At 42.7% G+C, this 22,761-nt stretch overlaps 1 protein-coding gene across 2 annotated transcripts; it reads right to left on the bottom strand.

Moving 5' to 3' along the window:
* Positions 1 to 106: 106 nt before the first annotated feature.
* LOC148895577 (unconventional myosin-Va) lies at positions 107 to 22,609 on the bottom strand. Of its 2 annotated transcripts, XM_089001799.1 has the most exons (35): positions 22,549 to 22,609; positions 18,849 to 18,959; positions 18,608 to 18,776; positions 18,202 to 18,346; positions 17,978 to 18,134; positions 17,660 to 17,803; positions 17,424 to 17,505; positions 17,115 to 17,222; positions 16,927 to 17,039; positions 16,560 to 16,828; positions 16,413 to 16,494; positions 11,623 to 11,763; positions 11,393 to 11,524; positions 11,238 to 11,321; positions 10,983 to 11,099; positions 10,795 to 10,892; positions 10,637 to 10,723; positions 10,103 to 10,423; positions 9,227 to 9,383; positions 8,906 to 9,145; positions 8,549 to 8,767; positions 8,377 to 8,470; positions 8,153 to 8,301; positions 6,660 to 6,854; positions 6,463 to 6,563; positions 6,259 to 6,367; positions 5,995 to 6,091; positions 5,809 to 5,916; positions 4,692 to 4,843; positions 4,353 to 4,442; positions 3,759 to 3,891; positions 3,411 to 3,690; positions 2,758 to 2,932; positions 1,835 to 1,915; positions 107 to 1,585 (listed from the first exon to the last, which is right to left on the bottom strand). In XM_089001799.1, exons 1-35 carry the CDS (start codon positions 22,582 to 22,584, stop codon positions 1,424 to 1,426), a joined length of 4,938 nt encoding a protein of 1,645 aa, XP_088857925.1. In that variant the 5' UTR covers positions 22,585 to 22,609; the 3' UTR covers positions 107 to 1,423. The 2 variants fall into 2 exon arrangements, with proteins under 2 accessions (XP_088857925.1, XP_088857926.1); XM_089001800.1 differs by lacking the exon at positions 4,353 to 4,442.
* Between the last annotated feature and the right edge of the window lie 152 nt (positions 22,610 to 22,761).

The raw sequence follows: 22,761 nt of genomic DNA, 5'->3' as shown, positions 1-22,761 counted from the left end.
AATATCATACTGCGTGTTTTGGGTATTTTAGATGCTATAAACCGTTTTTCTGATGTCAGTTCGGAAACAAAAAAATGACGTTGGTTGTCCTTTAACTGAGAATAAGGGTTTTTTTTTGCGTTTTCTGTTAAGACAAGTCATATTGTGTCAGGATTTCTTTTCTAAAACAATACGCCTTCATTTCTGTAATATTTCAACTTTTGTTGCCACCTTGGGATGACTTCTTTTTTTCCTTGTTTTCTCTGTCTTTTATTATCAAATTACAACTTGTAATATTTTTCTATTATTTGAGGACAGTTTTGTTTATTCTTGTTTTCTCTTCCTTTACCAAATCATAACCAGCTCAGACTAGCACTTTTTTTGTGTGCCAGAAATCAGACTTTTTTTTAAAACTCATTCACAGCCAGGTTGTGTTCTCGTCATTCTTGACATTTTATTTTGTCACTTAAATATATGACAATAATTTCGCTTAACTGCTTCTCTCACTGGAATTAGCATCGCAATCTCCAATTATTCTGAATATTTTTAAATAATTATCATCAAACTACATCTTTGTTGCCAAACTACAGTACGGGAAAATTTTATTCAGTTCATATTTCAACTTTTTTCATAGTACAACAAGCCGCTTTTTTTCTTCTTTTGTCAAAATGACAACTTTATACAGGCAATAGTTCAGTTTAAATTTAACAACATTGCACAGTTTTTATATGACATCACAACAGCATATTCTTATATCATTTTGATTTCATTTCAGTGTTTCAACAGTGTTTTTCGCTGTCCTTCAAGGGATGTGTGCGTGTGTGTGTGTGTGTGTGTGTGTGTGTGTGTGTGCACATCTGCAGGGATGAGCCAAATGACTGACCATAATCAGTATCCCTGTCGTATGCGCACCTGGATTTATTTGGAGACATCGCCACCCAATTTTCCAATGTCCACCGCGACAGCTTTCAGAGGCATGCGAAAGGTTTGGGATGGAAGGACAAGCCAAAAAACACGAATAAAAAATGTACTTCAAAGCACACAACCGAAGAAGGTAGACGTGCATGTTCTGCCCCGCGTGCACGGTCCTGTACTTGCTCTAATGGTGCATGATAGGAACGCTGTAACAACAAAAATAAAAACATTATTTTGAAAAAGAAATGTATTGTGCCAGCACGTAATAATTTGATGTCGTCTTCTTTATTTTGATATCTTGTTTTGTATTTTTCAAATGTTTGTGAATATATAAATATTTATAACTGACGATGATGAAGTGTTGCAAAGTAATTGCATGGGATGTTTTTTTTTTATATATGAATACAAAAGATGTTTATAAAGTTTCTTTTTTTTAAGAATTATAGGTTACTGGGACGACAGTATTGTTCAGGTCTGCTTCCAATAAAAGATTGCAACTTTGAATTGCGTTTCATTTGAGTGAAAAAGTTCACACTCTGCGGAGAAAGCTGATCTTGAGGGCATCTGGGATGGCCAATGTGTCGGCACGGATGGCGGGCGGCGCCTCGTTGGGAAACGTGACGGCAAATACGCGCTTCACTTCCAGGAGCATCTGGCGAGGTTGAGTGTCGACGCGATCTTTGAGGAAACCCTGTGGGGGAGAATGTCGCTTTGAAATTCTGCATACATGCAAATTACATCCTCTTGAATTTTGGCATTTTTGAAAATGCAGACAAATTGTAACACCAAAAGCTGTCCCACTTTGCAAACAAAGCAGCGCAATTGAAACAAACCCCAAACCAAAAATGGCGCCCCGGAAATACACAAACTGCTTTGGCATAAACAAAAAAAAAACAGCAACGACATGAGATTGCCCGTGTGCGAGTGGAGCAAACCGTACCTGAACCAGGCGGATGAAATTGAGAGAGACTCTTTCTTCAACGTCACCGTGAGGTGTGTAGTTGCTGAGAATCTTCACAATCTACATCAACACAACACAAGGGCAACTTCTCATCTTGTCCACGCTTTTCCAAGACACGTTTTGACAAAGCACCATTTCCACCAACTACCAAGGACGCTGCAGCTTTATTTCTCACACATTCAAGTTGTTTTGATGACATGAGGGGGAGGAAATGAAATCTTGTCATTCATATGACATTATAAAAATGAACTAATTCACTGGCATTCACAAACTTTGAAAATACGACGTAGAGCGCCAATCCCAAATATGTTCGGGTTTTGTTTTTTCATGTTCAGGTGCTGATAAAGCGCTGTCCATGTCCTCTGGCAATGTTTTATCCATTCCAAAAGGGGGCAGCATGTCCCTTTTTCCATGTTAGCGCTTTGTCCCAGCTTCAGCTGTTTTTAAAGCGCTAAATGAACCAATATGTATGTATTGCATTCTATTTTGGACAGCTGCCCTCATTTCGAGCTCACATAACTCCAGACTCATTTAGGAATTAACTCTTTTTTTCTGATCTGAGAGTCTAAGGTTTCTTAGCCTGTATTGAATGTTTATGTCATCCTAAAACTCAATAATCTGTGAGTCCTGGAATTTAAGTGACAATGACAAAAACCCTGCCACTGGAGTGGACACGTTTTTCCACGTCTGGCAGTGAATGAGTTAAACTCGAGGATGCTTTAACTTGTCTCTGTGATGGAGGAACTTTCCGAATGGCTGACAGTAGGCTTTATGTTGTCCAAAATTGTGAAGGGTTATTTTGGGACTGTACCGTCGCGAGAGCGTCGATAAAAAGCAGATTTGTCGAACTGAAGTGAAGCACTTGGTGGAAAACATTATTTGCGCAAAAGGTCAGGGGTCACCTGCTGGCCGCTGAGGGCGGTGCATGCCCGCACGAGGGCCTGAGCGTCGGCATCCGTGTTCTTGCTGACCTGCAGCAACTGGGAGGCTTGGATGAGGGGAGCCAGGGAGGACGTGGCGCCCTCTGTCTGCAGACCGCGGCAGCGCAGCCACTCCTCCAGCTGACTCACGTTCAACCTATTGATGATGATGTATTTAGGATAATATACAGGTAACATCCGATTTACGACAAAACGGTCGGAAGTCGGATGTTACCTGTACATATATTATCCCGTCAGGATGGCCGTAAGTCGAAATCCATTCAAAATGTTGAATAGAGACTCGGTGCTAAATGACTTGCAGTACGGGTGGTCGTGAGTCGGGCCGGTCGTAAATTGGATGTTACCTGTCCAGTATTTGATGTTTCTCAACTATTTTAATATGTAGATTTGGAATTAAAAATTAGATACCAGGTATTTGTATAATTTAGGGAATGTGACACATACATATGTCTTTGACTTTGGCACACCTCTTCTCAGAGATGCTTTATTTGTGATTAACAAATGACTCTTGCTTGGCAACAGATTTTTGGGGGGTGTGGAGGCTTGTCTGCTTTTTTTTTTTTTTTTTTGCTACTGTGCTTCTGAAAATCATAAATGTCTTTTTTTTCCTGTACCTTATGTGTATTCCACGGCTGCAGGAGCACGCGACCTTCCTGAGCAGCAGGCTGTTGAGAGCCGAGGCGGACATGAAGTAGACCAGCTGGTGGAAGGCGCATTGCAACAGCACGGCGTGCAAAGCCTGATGGGACATGGCGGCGTGAAGGGCCCCCAGTTCCCTCAGCACACAAGCCACGGAGGGAACGTCCGTGTCCCCCGCCTTCGCCGCCACGCCGTTGGGGCCTGCATGCCTTCTGGAGCCCGCCAGGATGTCTTCGCCGTCCAACAGGGCAGCGGCTGCGGAGCACGAGAACGGGAGATCATGGTCGTGTGAATGTGGGGCTCAGGGGGGATTCTGGCACTACCGATGACGTTGTGAAGACGTTTTTCGGTGATGGAGACGAGTTGCTGGTAGGCTTGGATGCGGAGTTCACTCAGCGCGTGGGTCAGACTGCTGATGTCAAAGGTCAGCAGAGGCGTGTCTTCATGCATGTGCGGCTGAAAAGGACACATTTTGAAAATCTCTGAAAGTCTCCCTCACACACACAATACTGACACACTGAACATCAGATCATCTTCCTCCCTCCACCTCTGTGTGCCCCCCCTTGCCTGTCTCAGCAAGATGGGGGACAGAGCTTTCAGCTACTTCTGGAACTCCCTTCCTCCCAACATTTGTAACATTGATTCTCTTCCCACCTTCAAATCCCATCTCAAAACCCACCTATTTAAAATGGCATTTTCTGTGTCGCTATATCTCTTGTTTCTATTTATCATTGTATTCTATTTATAATTGTATTTTATTTATTATTGTATCTATGCTTGTCTGTGATGTAAAGTGTCCTTGAAAGGCGCTTGAAATAAAATGTATTATCATCATCATTATCATGATTGTCATTATTATTATTACAAGTGAACAACTGAAATACTTGAATGTTTGTATGTACATGTGGGCTTTTGACCTGTTTGGGGGCATGATGAGTCAGCAGGTCGTGCAAGAGGCTGCTGTTTTTCAGCCACAAAGCAGTCATGTGCAAATCATTGTTGTGTTTCTGCGGGGGGAAAAACACATTCCATTGAAATGACTCTAAAGTGAGCATTTGCATGTCATGAAAAAGATCTATGCTAGGTTCTTAGATGACTAACTGGATTTGAAAGAGTGTTTGTTTTTGCCCTGCGATTGACTGGTGACCAGTTCAGGGTGTGTATAAGTTTGGCGCCAAATGGGGTGGATGGATTGGATCAGATGTACCTAAAGTTTCATCCAGTCTGTCCTTGCCCCGCACGTCAAGCGCAGTTACCTTCAGAGCCGCCTTCATGGCAGTGACGGCGGCGCGGCACAGCGACACCGCGCCGCTTTGATCGCCCCTGCTGTCCGCCTGTCGCACACACAAGAAGAGCACGCTGGCCGCCAACCCGGGAGAGAGCGACAAACCTACGTCCACCCGCAAGTCTGGACACAAAGACACAAAGCTCATATATACGAGTGGATGCTCGAGAATTCATCAGAAGGTTCTCATTAAATCTGAGGATATGAGGAGGAACCACAATATACAACCCAATAAATAACACATGCATACTGTACAGACATACATAAATACATAAATCAATGAATACATGAATGAATAAATACAACAAATAAAGATACACCAAAATAAATAAATACACAAATAAATCAGTAAATAAATAAATAGAACAATGAATGAATGAATGAATGAATAAAGACCAACATACACACATAAATAAATAAACAAACAAATAAATAAAGACCAACATTAACAAACAAATATAAAGATAAATAAATAAAGACATACTAAAATAAATGAATTAATAAAGACATATACTGGATAAAGACCAACATAATCACAAATAAATACATACCAAAATAAATACATTAACACACAAATAAAAAAATAGATAAATACAAACATAAATAAATAAATATAAAGACCAACATAAACACATACATAAATATATCCTCACATAAACAAACAAATATATAAATAAAAACATACAGAAAAAAATAAATACATAAATGAATACATATATAAAGACCAACATAAATAAATAAAGACATACCAAAATAAAAATATATATAAATAGATAAATGAATACACAAATAAATAAAGACAAACATAAATAAAGAAAGAATGAATGACAGAAACAAAGAAACAAAGAGCGAAAGAAAGAACAAAAAGAAAGAAAGAAAGAAATACATAAATACGTACATAAATAAATAAACAAGTAAATAAAAAAAATAATCAGTGCTTTGATGGAAAAGCTGATATGTCAGGACGTTATGGTAATGAGTGGTATCAGATGTTGCAGAAAAGGCTCATGAAAGATTTTAAATACATCATCGAATTGTTGGTGTTTGACGGCGTTTATTCCAGAAATGCGACACAACAGAATGCTCACCGGTGATGAGATTCTTGATGAGCTTGCTTTCATCTCGTCTTCTACATTCCAACAGAGCTTTCTGCTGGGATGAAGTTGGGCTCTCGGTGGGAAAAACTGATGGTAAAACTATGGGGAAAAAAGAAAATGCTTAAGAGGTTTTTGATGGACGAATGTCAAAAACAGTCAAGAAGACAGATGTCTCACCTTGAGTGAGAAGTCGGCGGAACGTGACGGTGTTTCGAAATTCCTTCAGTTCGCCCCGCAGGTTTGCACACTCTTGCTCGCGGGCATCCAGAAGCTCCTTCACACCCAAACGTTTGGAAGTTCATCAAAACAATAAGGATGTCATTTTTTGATTTGGTGAAGCAGCATGTGGCTTATTAAACACCGTTGAAAGTCCGCCTGTCGGCCCGCAAGCCACATTAGGACAAGCGCTGCAGAAAGTGAATGTTCCAAAGAAGCCGTTACCTGTTGATGGAAAGACGAACCCGAGCTGACTCGAAGCAGCTGACACCTCAGCCTTTCCACTTCCTCCTCCCACTGATTGCGTTGACTCAGCAACTGGCTCTCCAAAAACCTCCAAAGCAAAAAAAAAAAAAAAAAAAAAAAAATCTAATTAAGAAATGACCGTGAATTAGTCCCGACCGCAGAGACAAATGAGTGAAGATTCACTTGTTGGCCACCCGGACTGCGTCGTAGGCGTGGGCCAGGTCTTCTCCTTTCAGCTCAGCTGCAGACTCTCTGCTCAAGCCCAACTTGTCCATCAACGGCTCCTGCAAGCGTGGACAAAAAGCGGTATGAGTAGTGGCGTGCTTTGTCAGGGTATATTTGAGACGAGGAGGGCAACAAATGAGCCGTGTGTCCCAAACCATTGTCGTTTCCAAACTCCACTCGGTGAAGCTTCCGTCCAAGGTGGGAGAGGTCACACTGAGCCGCCGCACCTCCTCTGGAGACGGGAAGGCCGTCGGGAAAGGGGAGAAGGAGAGCGGGGTGAGGGATTGAGGTGAGGGGGACGGAGGCTCGGAGCTGAGCGCAGAGTCGGATCTCCTGAGGCCCCTGGTGCCCTGCGGTGACATGGACGCACATACGCTGAGACGGCTCATCTAACACGAGGCCACCAGTTGAAGGAATATTTCTGCTAGTTTGAATGACTGAAATGGGAACAGATTGCATTTTTTTTGTCATGGAGGAAAATATGCTAGAAGCTATCGTATTTGTTTTACCTAGCTATCATATTTATCATTTTAGCTAGCTAGCTAGCATATGTTTAGACAATTAGTTAAAAAAAGGCTAGATAGCTAAATAGCTAGATATGATTGGATTTGCCTTTATTAGTCTCGCAGTGGAAAAATTTACATTTCATAGCAGCAAAGTTACGGAAGGAAGAGGAAAGGAAGAAGTAGAAAAACAAAATACAGGAGTTGCTGGAAAGGCAGCCACTCTCGCGGCGCCATCTTAAAGTCAAAAGAATAAAAAAACAAAATACAGGGTGACCCAGAAAGTGCCAAACCCATAAAAAATTCTATTTTGGCTTTGATTAAAAAGCTATTTACAGTAAAGTCTCGTTATATCGATATTCAAGGGAGTCCGAAAAAATATCGATATAACCGGGACTATCGATATATCCGACCCTGTTTGCATGTAATTTTCTCCGTGCGTGCATAGAAATAGTATCGATATAACCGGGACTATCGATATATCCGATATCGATATAACGAGACTTTACTGTATGTCAAATTACAACCACACATTATTCAATGTGTGGAAGACCATTCACCAGAGTTTCAGCTATTTCTATCAATTTTTTTGTCAATTTATGGCTTTCCCAAGATGTGTTGCAAATGTCCACCCTTTCGTTGAATGCAAACCTGCACTCGTCTGACAAAGTTGTCAATCACGTTTACACACTCCTCTTCCGGGAGGGGGACCCAAAACATGCATCCTCCTGAGTCCCTCACTGCAGCAATGTTTTCTCCAATCCAAGAGGCTTCGTCAGCGAACTAAAGTGACTAAAAAAGTCACATTAGTTCGCTGACAAAGACTCTTGGATAAGACGCGAAATGCCCAACACCTTCAAAGACGTAGAGATGACGGCTGAAGAAACGATGGACCACTCCTGTACGACTGAGAGCTTACACAGACATATATAAAGTATTGTAGATTTTTAAACTGATTATTTTGTTTCATTCCAAAACCGAATGACTGCTAAATTATGCCACACCATACACACGACAATTGAAAAATGTACAAATCACTGACATTTTGGATTGGTTTGGATCAATTTGACATCATCCCACAGCCTGTTCGCAATAAAACTGAACGTGTGCATTTTCCCAACACAGTTTTTGTCTTGGTCGGGCACCTCAGTAAGATGATTCATTTCCCTCAGGTTGTCATATCGCTGTTCCAGTCTTGTGAACTCCCCCAAGAGGCGCTGGTACTTCCTCCTCTCCTCGTCAAGCTCCGCCCTCAAAGCCACTGTGGCTTCAGATGTCGTTTGTTGCGCGAGAGCTGCACAGGGGACAAAAAGTTAGAAAATGTCAGAAAAACAGATATGAAAAAGCCAAAGGGATGAGTGGTACGTACCTTCCTGCACTTGTTCCTGCTGAAGCAAACATGCAGAGAGACGCTCCGTTTCTGCGCGAAGTGATGCTTTTTCCATCCGCAGCGTCTCCACTTCCTTCGAGAGTCACAAAATGTTCAAAATTGATGCACAAAGTTAGCCCAAAAAACAAAAACAAAATGCAGGGACAGTTACTTGTGAAAGCTGAAGTAGCTCCTGGGCAGCCTTCTCCTCTGCTCGCTTCCTTTCCTGTTCCGTCTCCTGACTCACGAGGGAACAAGGAGCAGGAGAAGGCGCGGCAAGCTTCTGACGCGCTTCGAGTTTCTCAATCTTTGCCTTCATAACTGCCAGTTCGGCGGCGGCGGCCTCTCGCTCAGCAAATAGGCTCTCTCGAAGGGCAGTATTCTGTCCGGCCTGGACAGATGATGCAAATGTCGGCATTCCATCAACCCCAAACCGTAAACAAAACCCAAATTCCCCATTCCTGCCCGGGAATGACAACTAAATGACTTGACTCTGCACAATTCTTGACCGTGTGACATCATCACGTACCTCCTGGTCTACTCGCATCTGCAGCTGGATCAGTTTGACCTCCATGCCTTTGTTGAGTTCTCGGTACCTCTCCACCGAGCGGGCTTCAGTCTTAAGCTTCAGCAGTTCCTTTCTGGCTGCCTTGCGACGTACGCAACACTGCGCAAACACAACGGCCGCCCGCAACCTGCTGTAGATCTTTCTCGCCAACCATCCTCTCACCCTGGCTTGGAGCAGCGTGGCGGCTCGCTCGGCCACGAGCTAAACAAAGACATCAACGGTGATGTGAGTACTGCATTTTTCTGTTTGAATCATGACATGGATGCATTCCAAAACACGAACCCGCCGGTAGCGATGACGGGTCAGCGTGCCTCTGACAAAGGCCTGGATGGTGATGGTGGCTTGACGGACCAGGAGGAACACGTGTCTGTCCACCAGCATGCGGTAAGTCTTTTGGATTACCAAAGCAGCTTTGGTGTACCGCAGAGTCCGAGCCAACCTGCAAGGAGATGAAATAAGTATGCTTTTGTTTAACAAACAAATAAATTCATTAATTAATAAACAGAGACAAATAAACAAATACATAGATAAATGAATACATAAATAAATAGACCAATAAATAAATCAAGACATATAAAAATAAATACATGAATAAATAAATAGATGAATAAATAAACATACAGAGAAAAATCAACAAATAAGTGGATTAATGAATAAACAAATGAATAAAAAAGAGAGACATAAAAAGTAAAAACACTAATAAATACATACATAAATAGATTAATAAATAAATAAACAAACACATTAAAATAAAAAATAGATAAATGGATAAACAACCAAAGACATAAAAATAAATAAGTTAATGAATAAATAAATAAACCCATAAATAATAAAGATACATATAAAACAAACAAACGAATAAATACATAAATACACACAAAAATAAGCAAATAAATAAATGAATGCATAAATAAACCAATAAATAAATACAAAAGATAGACATATAAAAACTAAAAAAATAACATAACGTAAAATCCGAAAATAAATATACAAGCATACCGACAAATGAACAAATGAATAGATCAATAAATGAATAGTAAATAAATAGATGAATAGATGAATAAATAAATAAATAAACATAAATAAATAATAATACATCAATAAAGAAAATAAATAAAAGGATGAATAAGAGAAAATAGCAAAAGTAATTCAGCTCACCGCCGAGCCAATGCTCCCCTCCAGTATCTTTGTAGGGCGACGGTGGCCTTGAAGGTTCTTTTGTACCGAATCCGGGCCAGCCATCCTCTAACACAACTCTGAAGGATCACAGCGGCCGCTCTGAGCCTCTCCGCTCTCAATCTCTCAAGAATAGCCACCTGCCCGGCTCGGAAAAAGACTTTGGTCTTCCCGAAGACGTACTGGTCTGGCTCAGGGATGAGCTGAGGGAAGGCCTGCTGGCACGTCAACCGGATTTCCTCTGAGCGCTGGGACCCTCGCAGCAGAACGCGATACCTGAAAAAGAACTCCTCGTATGTCCATCTGGGGAAATAACAGTCTGGATTGAATGACTCGTGCTACTCAGTTTGGATGTGTTTAGACAATCAGTGAACAAATTAAAATCGAAAGAAAACATTTTTGGGGGAAAAAAGGCTCCAGAATTACATCACCAACATCCCGCAAATGACATTTTGGAGTTAGCACACTCAGTCCGTGGTAACTCATGTGCTCAAGTAAAGAACAAGAAATCATGACCTGGATGGAAACCCGGCAGCACTGATTCGAATGGTCTCCAACACCCCACACGCTCTCAATTGCTGCACCGTCCTCTTTGGGTCAAACCTGAGAAGGAAATGTTTTCAGTTGAACAGACAAGCGGTTAGAAAGCAATAGCCTTGAAGTGATGTGCTCACACAAATGGCTCCTTGAGGTCATTGGGTTTGATACAGCGCACGTAGTGAGGTGTTGTGCTGTTCAGAGTGTCCATCAACATCTGCAAGGACTGACGGAACTAAAAGAAACAATTACATTAAGAGGATATTTGCTGAAAAAGACAAAAAGGGAGAGATTGGAGCAAGAAGAAGGAAGTTGTAAAGTCCACCTGAAAGCCCACGGTCAACTTGTGTTCTCTGTGGGCTCTTCTTCCTGTGAGGACGCTGCCATTAGGCACGCTTGATCCTGTTCCTTGCTGTTGGAACAACTCGGCTACCAGCTCTGACTGATACACACAAACATGAGAATGCTGATTTTGAATAAGCTCTGTATTTTTTTTTATGGCTGTCCAACATTTCATTTTACATTTTCAAACTGTAATGGATTGACTGCAGTAAGGTAACGAGCACCGACGGAAATCTACCTGACTCGCTTTCAAAACATTGATCAGCTCCTCGAAGACAGTGTCTCGATTCTTGTCAAGGAATCCATCACATTCGTACTGCACCTGCAGAAAGAAATCAATGTCAGACGGATTTAATTAAACGAAAGAAAAGCAAAGAAATGTGTATCACACACCGTGTCGGCAAAGTGCAGGATGACGAAGGCCCTGTTGGACATGCGGGGTTTGCGGAAGTGAGCGTGGCATCGGCTGGTCAGGTGCTGGTCGTACAGCTTCTGGACCCAACTGTCGTCTGAACCTTTGGGCATCTGGTCAGTCCAGATATGAACGACAACATGACAACTGTTGAGTAGTTGGAAGTCTATTACAGATAAACAAGCCAAGTGTTCCCCCCCCCCCCACTCACCCTGCACTCCTCGTCCAACAGGTCCAAGAGACCAAGCTGTCCCTCAATGAGATGAATACACTGCTGATTGTCACTGAATTCAATCCTGCTCCATGACAGCTCCTCGCGTACATACTCCTCTTGCTCCAGGTGGAACACGTGCTGCCCATATCATTGTGGAGGAGTCAAAATTGATGGGGGCAATAGAACTGGAGCATCCCAACATAACTAAAGATTATCTCTAACGCATTTACGTCATTTGCCAAGTCACCAGACACTGATGGCGTTTCCACAAGGAACTCTACTAAATCCACAGATTTTAGAGTTACAGTCAAGTCTCGTTATATCGATATTCAAGGGAGTCCGAAAAAATATCGATATAACCGGGACTATCGATATATCCGACCCTGTTTGCATGTAATTTTCTCCGTGCGTGCATAGAAATAGTATCGATATAACCGGGACTATCGATATATCCGATATCGATATAACGAGACTTTACTGTATATTCTTCATCAAAACAACGCCATTTAACAACTTCACATAAATGTCAGATTTACTTGGCAAGCATGATTCGACGACTCCCTGCAGACAGATAATAATAATAATAATAATAATATATTTAATTTATAAGTGCCTTTCAAAACTCTCAAGGTCACTTTACAGTCACAGGATTAGTTTTTCTGTGGGTGAGCAGCGGAAGCCACAGAGCGCTAGCATTCACTCGACACGGAAGTAAATAGAAAGCTTGTGGCGATGCTGGTGGTGTTCCACAAGGATCCATTTCAAATCCACATTTTTAATATTACACTGTACCCCAGGGGTCGGGAACCTATGGCTCTCGAGCCATATATGGCTCGTTTGATGAGTGAATCTGGCTTGCAGATCAAACAAAATATTCTCGCTTTTTGGCTGCTCATTTCCTGTTTAAGCTGCAGTCGGTTGAAAGGGCAATTTTGATTGGCTGAAACTGGTCTACGTTGCCGTTGCTGTCGAAACAGTAACGTCCCCTTTTGAATAAGCACACTCTGTCATTCGCTGAAAGTTAATGACCAATGAATAAAATAACGAAAAGAAAAAAAGATGACGAATAACACCTCAAGTTAAACGGACCGAATGATTCGCCTTTGTGGAGAGAATGGTTCTGCCGTGATTCTAATTTTGATGAAACAGTGGCGCTTTGACGCGCCCCATGCTACGTTCGCATCAATATACAATGATACCTCAGCTTACGAACGCTTTAGTTCACGAACTCTTCGCCTCACGAACATTAAATTTGCGAGCATATAGTTTTGGCGGACGAACCAAACCACACGGCGCCAAGGTGGCTGGTGGAATAGTTTTCGGCGGATGAACACCAAACCACACGGTTGAACAGCGCCAAAGTGGCTGGCGGACTAGTTTTCGTCACCCCCTTTCTTTGAGTGCGGATGTGGTTTGTTATCGGGTGGCGTACTTTTGCTATTATGGGACCAAAAAAAGACCCCACCACAGGCTAGTGGTAAGCCGAAGAAGAATTAAAGGAAATTACGATCGAGCAGAAGAAGGAGATCACAGTGGCTGGCGGACTAGTTTTCGTCACCCACTTTCTTTGAATGCAGACGTGGTTTGCTATCAAGGACATTTTTGATATTATGGGACCGAAAAAGACTCCACCACAGGCGAGTGTTAAGCCGAAGAGGACACAAAAGAAAATTACGGTCGAGCAGAAAAAGGAGATCATTGAAAAACACAAATGAGGTGTGCGTTTGCGTGACTTAGCATTCCAGTACGCCAAGTCGACCATTGCTACGTGTGGCTAAGGGTGTTTCTGTGTTGTCTAAGCAGCGGTTTCAGGGAATAGAAGAGGTTGAAAACTTCTGTTGATTTGGATGAACGAAAAGCAGCTAGCAGGGGATAGTGTGAGTGAGGGTATTATCACCGAGAAAGCAACTTGACTCGGATATCATCGAGAGGCAACTACATCAACGACCATCAGAAAGGTAAATAAAACGACTTTATTACACAGTACAGTTTATTTCTTTAATTACAATACAATAGCACATTTATTATTCATAAAATAAGGTATATTTTGTGTCGTTTTAAGGCTTAGAAATTTAGAAAGTAGAAAATTATATTTTATGGGAACGGATTATTCTCATTTTTAATGGTTTCTTATAGGATATATATACAGTAAAGTCTCGTTATATCGATATTCAAGGGAGTCTGAAAAAATATCGATATAACCGGGACTATCGATATATCCGACCCTGTTTGCATGTAATTTTGTCCGTGCGTGCATAGAAATAGTATTGATATAACCGGGACTATCGATATATCCGATATCGATATAACGAGACTTTACTGTGTATATATATATATATATATATATATATATATATATATATATATATATATATATATATTCAAATTTGTACAGATGACGGCTGAAGAAACCTTCTTATTGATGGACCACTCCTATACGACAGAGCTTACACAGACACACACACACACACACACACACACACACACACACACACATATATATATATATATATATATATATATATATATATATATATATATATATATATATATATATATATATATATATATATATATATATATATACATATGAACCAGCTGAACGACTTATTCGCCCGCTTTGAGGCAGACAACAGCACTCCAGCACAGAAGAACCCACCACCTCCCGGCGAACAGGTGCTGACACTGTCCCAGGACAGCGTGAGGCGATCCCTCAGAGGGACCAACGCACGAAAAGCCCCGGGTCCCGACGGCATTCCTGGCCGTGTTCTGAGAGACTGCACTGTGGAGCTCACAGATGTCTTCGCTGACATCTTCAACACCTCTCTGAGCCAGGCTGATGTGCCCACGTGCCTCAAAGCCACCACCATCATCCCGGTCCCTAAGAAGTCGTCCCCCACCTGCCACATTGACTACCGCCCGGTCGCACTCACTCCCATCCTCATGAAGTGCTTCGAGCAGCTAGTTATGAACCACATCAAGGCTGCCCTCCCCCCCAACCATGACCCCTTCCAGTTTGCATATCGGCCCAACCGCTCGACCGATGATGCCATCTCCACTACTCTCCACACAGCGCTCACCCACTTGGAAACCAGAGACTCCTACGTCAGAATGCTGTTCAGTGACTTCAGCTCAGCATTCAACACAATCATCCCCCAACAGCTCACCGATAAACTGAGCAAACTGGGGATCATCACTTCCCTGTGCAACTGGCTGCTGGACTTCCCGACGGGGAGACCACAGGCAGTCAGAGTTGGCGACAACACTTCCAGCACCATCACGCTGAACACAGGGGCCCCCCAGGGGTGTGTGCTGAGCCCCCTCCTCTTCACTCTGCTCACACATGACTGTTCACCATCATCACCCAGCTCCACCCTCTTCATAAAGTTTGCGGATGACACAACTGTGGTGGGCCTAATCAACAACGATGAGGAGACAGCCTATAGGGATGAGGTCAGCCGCCTGGCCACGTGGTGCAACGACAACAATCTCCGTCTGAATGTGAAGAAGACGAAGGAGATTGTTGTGGACTTCAGGAGAGTGCGCCTCCAGCATGGTCCACTGACCATCGACGGTGCTGCAGTGGAGAGAGTGAGCAGCACCAAGTTCCTGGGAGTGCACATATCCGAAGACCTGTCCTGGAGCCAGAACACGGCATCAATGGCCAAGAGATCCCACCAGCGCCTGTACTTCCTCCGCAAGCTCAAAAGAGTTGGAGCCCCGACCCCCATCACGACCTCCTTCTACCGCGGTACCATCGAGAGCATCCTGACCAGCTGTATCACCCTGTGGTATGGCACCTGCATCGTGTTCTGCCGTAAGACTCTGCAGCGCATTGTGAGGACAGCTGAGAAGATCATCGGTGTCTCTCTCCCCCCGCCTTCAGGACATCTACAACACCCGCCTCACCCGCAGAGCCATCAGGATCGCTGGCGATCCCACACACCCCTCCCACAGCCTCTTCAGCCTGCTGCCATCGGGTAGGAGACTGCAGAGTCTCCGAGCCAAGACCAGCAGGCTCAAGGACAGTTTCTGCCAGTCCGGAGACTCAACTCCCTCCCAGCCCTGCCTAGCCTGCCCCTTCCCACTGCCACACTCACCGAACTCTGAGTACACGCTACATGCTGTACGATCATCCTGAACTCTATTTTTGTTGTTCTTTCTCATTTTTTTCTGCAAGACCTCACTTCAACCCTTTCTTGTTGTTTGTTTTTGCATTAATACATTACGTCACTTTATATACGTTACTTCCTCACTTTACATATGTCACTACCTCACTGCCTCACTTTCCAGACGACACTACCTCACTTTACATACAGAAATTACATGTATTGTCTGTTGTCAATTGTATGTCTTTTAGCCACGTTATAAGTGCCGTGCATGTCTTGCACACTGGGTCCGAGAGGACATTAATTTCATCTGTGCTGTATGTCATGCATATTAGCATAGTTGACAATAAAGCTGACTTTGACATATAATTATTATTATTATATATATATATATATACATATACATACATATACATATATATACACATATATATACATACATATATACATACACACACGTGTGTATGTGACTCTCACTGAAAAAAAATAATTGAATATTTTGCCTTTAACGCTCTCCTACTCAAAAAGGTTCCCGACCCTTGCTCTACATTGCATGTCACAATTGCTTGCCGTCACAGAATAAAATTGACGGTGTTCGACAAGGCTCAATATTATGTCCACTTTTTTTTATCGTCTTGATGATATCTGCCTACTAATATGAGACGTCGCACGACTCACCCTGTTGAACTGCTGTTGCAGTTTTTCATTGGCGTAGTTGATACAGAACTGTTCAAAGCTGTTCCTCTCAAAGGTCTCAAAGCTGCACATTGAGGAACATGTGTGACTTTACAATGAGAATTATAATCACACACAGATGCATCTCACCCATAGATGTCCAGCACCCCGATGAAGGTTTTGGCATGGCCGGCCTGGCTGCGCAAGGCAGAGTTGAGTCTGTGCACGGTCCACTTAAACATCTGCTCGTAGATATGCTTTGCCAGAGCATCTCGTGCTTCGATGGCCTGCTGACCTGTCATGGGCTTGACCAGCTTTTCACCTGCTAGCACCAACCTGCGATGGCACAGCCAATGGGCCATGTGAGCAGCTTCTACCCCCAAAAGCTTGGAGAAGATAGCCATCGAAATGTCATCTGCCTGGAGGAAGACATATACTAAGATAATTTCTTCATAAATGTATATTTTTTTCTGTTGTTGAATTTGTGTTCTGTAAAATAAGTGTGATTTTAGCTCACATCAATGTAAGAACGGTCAGAAGTTCTTCCGCTGCCCGAGATCTTCACATTTCCTAAATGCAGAACCGCTGCCAGGATTCTGAAGAGCTCCATTTGCTGGTCGGGAAGCACGCCTTTAAGTTCAACAGAAATAATATATGGAACAAATGCATCTTTTGTATGTGTGTCTCGTATAATCTTCATCCTACCCAGGATGGTGAAAGCATTTCGGGTGCGCTCCATTTCTATCACATCATCAGTCCCAGCAATATTTGCATCCCCTCCCTGGTTTGTGTAGCGGAAGTTTTCAGGAGAAACTAGATGAAAGGTACATAAATACACGATGGGAAAAAAATGCACAATAATAATTCGGACATATACGTCAACAGATGGCTTCGTGTGATCAGATATGAATGACATTGCCTTGAAACGTGTGGCACATTAGCCACTAAATTGTCGTTTTTGTATTTGCCGTAAGCTATTGTATGTGTGCGGCCATGAGGTGGCTCATGTCTCACCCAGGTTGAGTGATCTCATTTCTGGCAAATGTCTGGAGGCACACAGCTGGTAGAAGATATGATAGTTCCTCTCTGCTGCTGCCTAACGGAAATGAAACAAGTTTGATATCCAACATATAGCGGTGATTAGTTGTTCAATTAGTTACTAGGTTGTTCCGGTTGTTTTCTTCTCTACTGTGTGTGGCACCATATCTACTGCAGTCAGACCGAAAATATTTGCCACAAATAATGTCTACCTGGAAGACCACCCTGGACTTCTCCAGAAGGTAGGTGTTCATATTGGCCCCAATGATGTCTCCTCTCCTGCCGAAGCCAATTTGGATGTACTTCCCAAATCGACTGCTGTTATCATTCCTTGTGGTTTTGGCATTTCCGATGGCCTGCATACATTGTGTGATTCATTGGCACAAATACATTGACTCTGAATTTTTATTCAAAAAGAGACGATTACTTTAGTGTGCCCCTAGTGGCGATTGTGTATATCGCAGGGAGTAAACACCAAACACGAAGTATCCATTAATACAATATAGAAAGTTTTGTTTTTCCTTCATTACCTCCATGATAGGGTTGGAGGCCAGCACCTTGTCCTCCACCTTAGTCTGATGAGTGGCTCCTCCCACTACCGCAAAATACCTCATGGTGAATTTGGCCGAGACCGTCTTGCCGGAACCAGACTCGCCGCTGATAATGATCGACTGATTGTTCTCCTCTCTGCAAATGGAAACATGCATGATGGAAAACAGCAAATAGATAAAAGGGAGCTCGAATCAAGGCTAACCTGATCATAGTACGATAAGCATTCCCGGCCACAGAGAAGATGTGAGGTTCCAGGTCGGCCATATCCTGACCGCTGTAAGCATCAATCACCTCCTCGCCGTAGATGGGGAGCTCATCGTAGGGATTGACAGCCACCAGCACGATACCTAGCAACAATTGTTTTTGAATTTTGAATTGAATTGAGATTGAATTAAATAAAGGTATTCTGATTCTGACTCAATTATAGATTTATGCACTTCATTGTCAATCTTCCACTAGTTTCCCACACCAAACGCATACGACCAGAAAATGGTCTTCGCAAACTGTATCAACCATAGAATTACGACTAAGAGGTCCAAAATCTTATCAATGATGAGAAAAAGAGCTGGGTTCCAACACTTTTTATCCATATGGCATCACTGATTTACCACAGTGAGTGTAGATGCTGTTGTAGTCCAGGAATCGAACGCGGAGGTTGTGCAGGATGGCAGGCTCATGAAGGAAGCTGAGCGCCGACAGGTCATTCTCGCCCTCTGAGATGTCGGGGTTCGCCAATGGCGGAAGGTCATATGGGTCCTCCACCGGATAAAGTACCTCCTGCCAATGGAGAAGACATTTAACTTCGTTTTAATGGAGATTTTCATTTGAAATGTTGTATTATGGTCTCACCTTCCCTTCAGATAGCTGAAGTAACACATGCTTGTCACCGGGTGTGTAGTCCTGGAGGAGCTGGGCCGATACCCACACCGCATCCGGGTCAGGAGTCCACACGCTGGCCCCCTTGGTGAAAAAAGAAAATCACAATTTTAGCCAAAAACTAACACTTGGACTGATTGTTTATGGGATTGCACTGACATCGCTTCCTGACCTCACCTTGATGGGGCATTTAACAGCCATCAGCGTAAAAAAAAGCTCTTAAAATTGTTAAAAATTAACACAGACCATCCCACATTAAAAGGCTACATGGAGTATCCATTCTGCATAAATGTACTGTGATCTGTGTATGAATGAAGCACTATATTGAAGAACTGTATCATTTCATATGAAATCTTCACCTGAAATAAACAAATGTGTATCACACATTACAAAGTCATTTGCAAACTGAATTGCCTGAGTTGGTTTGGAGTATTTATTGTCTTCAAATACGATCTATGATTGACTTCAGGAGGTTCCAAAGTCCTAAGAGTAGACCATTTCAGGTTTAAGATGGCCAGAGATTTTTTTTCCTTCAAATTGTTAACCCTCTGGTGGTCTTCAGGTCAAATGACCAGAGACTGTTAAAAATGCAAAAAAACACCTTAAATGATATTTTTATAACTTGAATTTTTATGACTTACAAGATATCTATAGAAAAATTGACATTTCGTTTTTATTCCAATTTGCAATGAAGATGTACAAAAAAGTACAAAGATGGTATTCGGGTCAAAATAACCCATGAGGGAAACCGAGTTGAAATTAAGGTCATCATGTTTTTTACACAACACAGATTGTTTCAATGTTTTAATTGTGTGTCAAAACAATTGTAGTCGTGCACGTGAACAATACAGTAGCAGATATAAACCAGACAATATTGGTGCCATTCAAGGGGTTATAAGGGTGCTACATATGGCAGGACTTCTAATTCTCTGCGCGCTGTACATTGTAACATTGAAGAGGACTGATTTTTATTCTGATATCCAGCAAGACAACTGATTCAGAAGAGGAAGTGGACAATGTATGAGAAGAAATTGAGGAGGAATATAACCCACAGTATGATCAATCATCTTCAGGACCCGCGTTTTACCTACATTCTACCTGTCTAACAGACCAGCAATAGAAAAAGAATCCGCAGGTTACAAATCTGAAGGGTTTTCTTAAATATGAAAACAGATTGAAAGAAAGAGATGAGACCGACATGCAGGTCTACTTAGAGCTACAAATCTTCGCAGGTAATCAACCCGACCTGATACATCACAAGAAGACTAAGACGAGGGCTGGAGAAGCTAGGAAAGGCACTTGTAACTCGAGTCATTGAAAGAAGGAAACAGATCCCCTGCACAGAAGCCTGAGCAGTAGCAGTGAAAGCTACTGTATTCAGAGTGTCGGAGCGCCTGAGAAAACTGAGGATCCAGCTACCATCACCAGTTCCCCAGCTATGGCAAGTAAGACAAGAGATGGCAGTACTGCCCTCAAAAGGACGGTAAAATGCATACTGTGTGCTGCTGGTGGAAGAAATATACAGTATACTTTTATGCAAAGGCTTACACTTACATACTGCGCGACATCTGCAATTATTTGAATGGGTTAACTATTTTTCACATTTTGTCTTGTTATGTAACGGAGTTGTGCGCTTAGATTATTAAATTATGAAGGAAGTGACGCAACGGCGCACAGTGTGGCACTATGTCCCGCCCATAGTTTCCAGAACAATCTCGAGGAGATTCAGGTTAATCACAAGACGAAACCCATGCGACTTCACCCATCCCTTCTGCCATACTGTGTTGCAGAAATAAAAGAAATAAAAAGACACATCCACGCGTCTCGTCTTCATTAATACAGCAGCATCGTGGAGATGAAGACAGTCACTGTTGTGACACCCGTCACATTGGTGCCGTGACCCGGATTCACAAGTGACTCTCCACTTCGGACCGGGACCGCGATGCTGCACAATGAAGACGCTGTGCAGTCCCATCACTCGGTGGACGGTGTGTCGACCCCCGTTTTGAAAATACATGTAGTGTGTTCATTGTCTGACCTGCTGTTTTGCAATTAGTGTGTTTTTTTTTCATGTACGTGTTTTTGTGTGTTAAGTCTAAGAATGAGCTCCTTAGAAGTAACAAGTAGCACACCGTTGAATGAGTGTGTTGGTAGAGGTAGAGGCTTCCCAACCGTGTAACAGTTGTGTAGTGTAATCCAGAGTGGTGTAGGTTGTACAGAGGGGAATGGGCAGGTTCAAGCTGAGGCCACTTATGTTAGTGGGGACAGAGTTCCTTCCCAGACCCAGTGCAGTGCATCTACGACGAGCGCACAGACAACTGATACACCAGCAACAGATACCTTTCTCCAGTCTGTCACAGTTATGTAGTGCTATGCAGGGTGATGTATTTTGTACAGAGGGGAATGGGCAGGTGCGAGCTGAGGCCACTTATGTTAGTGGGGACAGAGTTCCTTCCCAGACCCAGTACAGTGCATCTCCGACGAGCACACAGACCCTGACACACCGGCGACAGATCCCTTACTCCAGTCACCTGACGTAGTTGGTCAGATGAGTGACATAATTAGACAGCATTTTTGTACATCCTTGCCCGATAACCTTGTCTATTGTGCCTGTTGGTCTTTCTGTTGTCTTCCGTGTGTATGTTGCCTCACTTCTGCATAATTTAAGGGGGGTGTATGTAACGGAGTTGTGCGCTTAGATTATTAAATTATGAAGGAAGTGACGCAACGGCGCACAGTGTGGCACTATGTCCCGCCCATAGTTTCCAGAACAATCTCGAGGAGATTCAGGTTAATCACAAGACGAAACCCATGCGACTTCACCCATCCCTTCTGCCATACTGTGTTGCAGAAATAAAAGAAATAAAAAGACACATCCACGCGTCTCGTCTTCATTAATACAGCAGCATCGTGGAGATGAAGACAGTCACTGTTGTGACACCCGTCACAATATATTGTTCTGTATTGTTCTAAATTGTTCATTAGAGGGGGAAACTCATTTTGACCTGAAGACATGGGGAGTGCAGAGAAAATGAGGACAACAGGAGGGTTAATTCACTTAAAACTCACACATAAATGAGTAAACAATGCCAACTATGATTCACTAAAGACGATCTATCCCAAATTTCTCATGTTTCAGAATTAAGTTGAATTATTACAATTGGTCCAATGTGTGTGAGCTGTCTCTTTGGGCTTCCATACTTCAGATGCTAAGTTAGCAACTTCGAGCGCGCTTTGAACAGACACAATTTGGATTCGGAGTAAACGTGAAGGGACTCTGTGACAAAATAGCCCCTTAAACCCAATTTAAACTAGCAACAAGAGCGCAACAGAGGGAATAGACTACCCAGTTTACAAAGACGTTAGCTAGGTTTGCTTCAATTGTGCCCGGTTTCTGCAAAGCATTCTGGGACTAATAGTGTATTACCTGTTAACTTACCAACAGGTGAGAAAACGAACAGAAAAAAACAATCAGCAATCAAAATCAAGGTTTAGAAAAAATATCTATTAGATTTACAATCATCCAGGGTTGTGTTTCCGGGAGCGCTGAAATTGAAAAGAAACATTGGAATCGTTTTTAATTAACACGTAAGGAATTTCGTGATATTTATCTAAGTACATGTATTATATTATGTAAAATACATCTACATGCAATTCAACACAGTTGTCCTACCTTGGTGTACAGCTGCAGCGTTGCCATATTCCACATGTAGTACAAACGCACCCAAGAAGACGAGCACGGCATCCACACAAGCAACCGGATCTTCCAATAAGGAAAAAAAAGTCCCAGTGGGCACGTGTGCACTTTGTCCACTTTAAAACACACGCGCAGTGAAGGAGATTCTTCAGCTGATTGGATAGGAATTGGTTGGTTACGTCAATATCT

Source organism: Hippocampus bargibanti, linkage group LG07 (genome assembly GCF_051943395.1).
Source record: "Hippocampus bargibanti isolate YZ-2025 linkage group LG07, ASM5194339v1, whole genome shotgun sequence".
NCBI classification, from domain to species: Eukaryota; Metazoa; Chordata; class Actinopteri; order Syngnathiformes; family Syngnathidae; genus Hippocampus; species Hippocampus bargibanti.
Note: the sequence above shows the minus strand (reverse complement) of the source record. Positions and strands in the feature narration are given on the sequence as shown.

Bases quoted from the DNA above. Each gene is read 5' to 3' on its own strand.
- LOC148895577 (XM_089001799.1), bottom strand. From the start codon at position 22,584: ATGTGGAATATGGCAACGCTGCAGCTGTACACCAAG. The intron at 11,100-11,237 runs GTAGATTTCCGT...TGTGTGTATCAG, and splicing joins ATGTTTTGAAAGCGAGTCAG to TCAGAGCTGGTAGCCGAGTT. The intron at 4,844-5,808 runs GTGAGCATTCTG...CTTTGTGTCCAG, and splicing joins CATCAAGAATCTCATCACCG to ACTTGCGGGTGGACGTAGGT.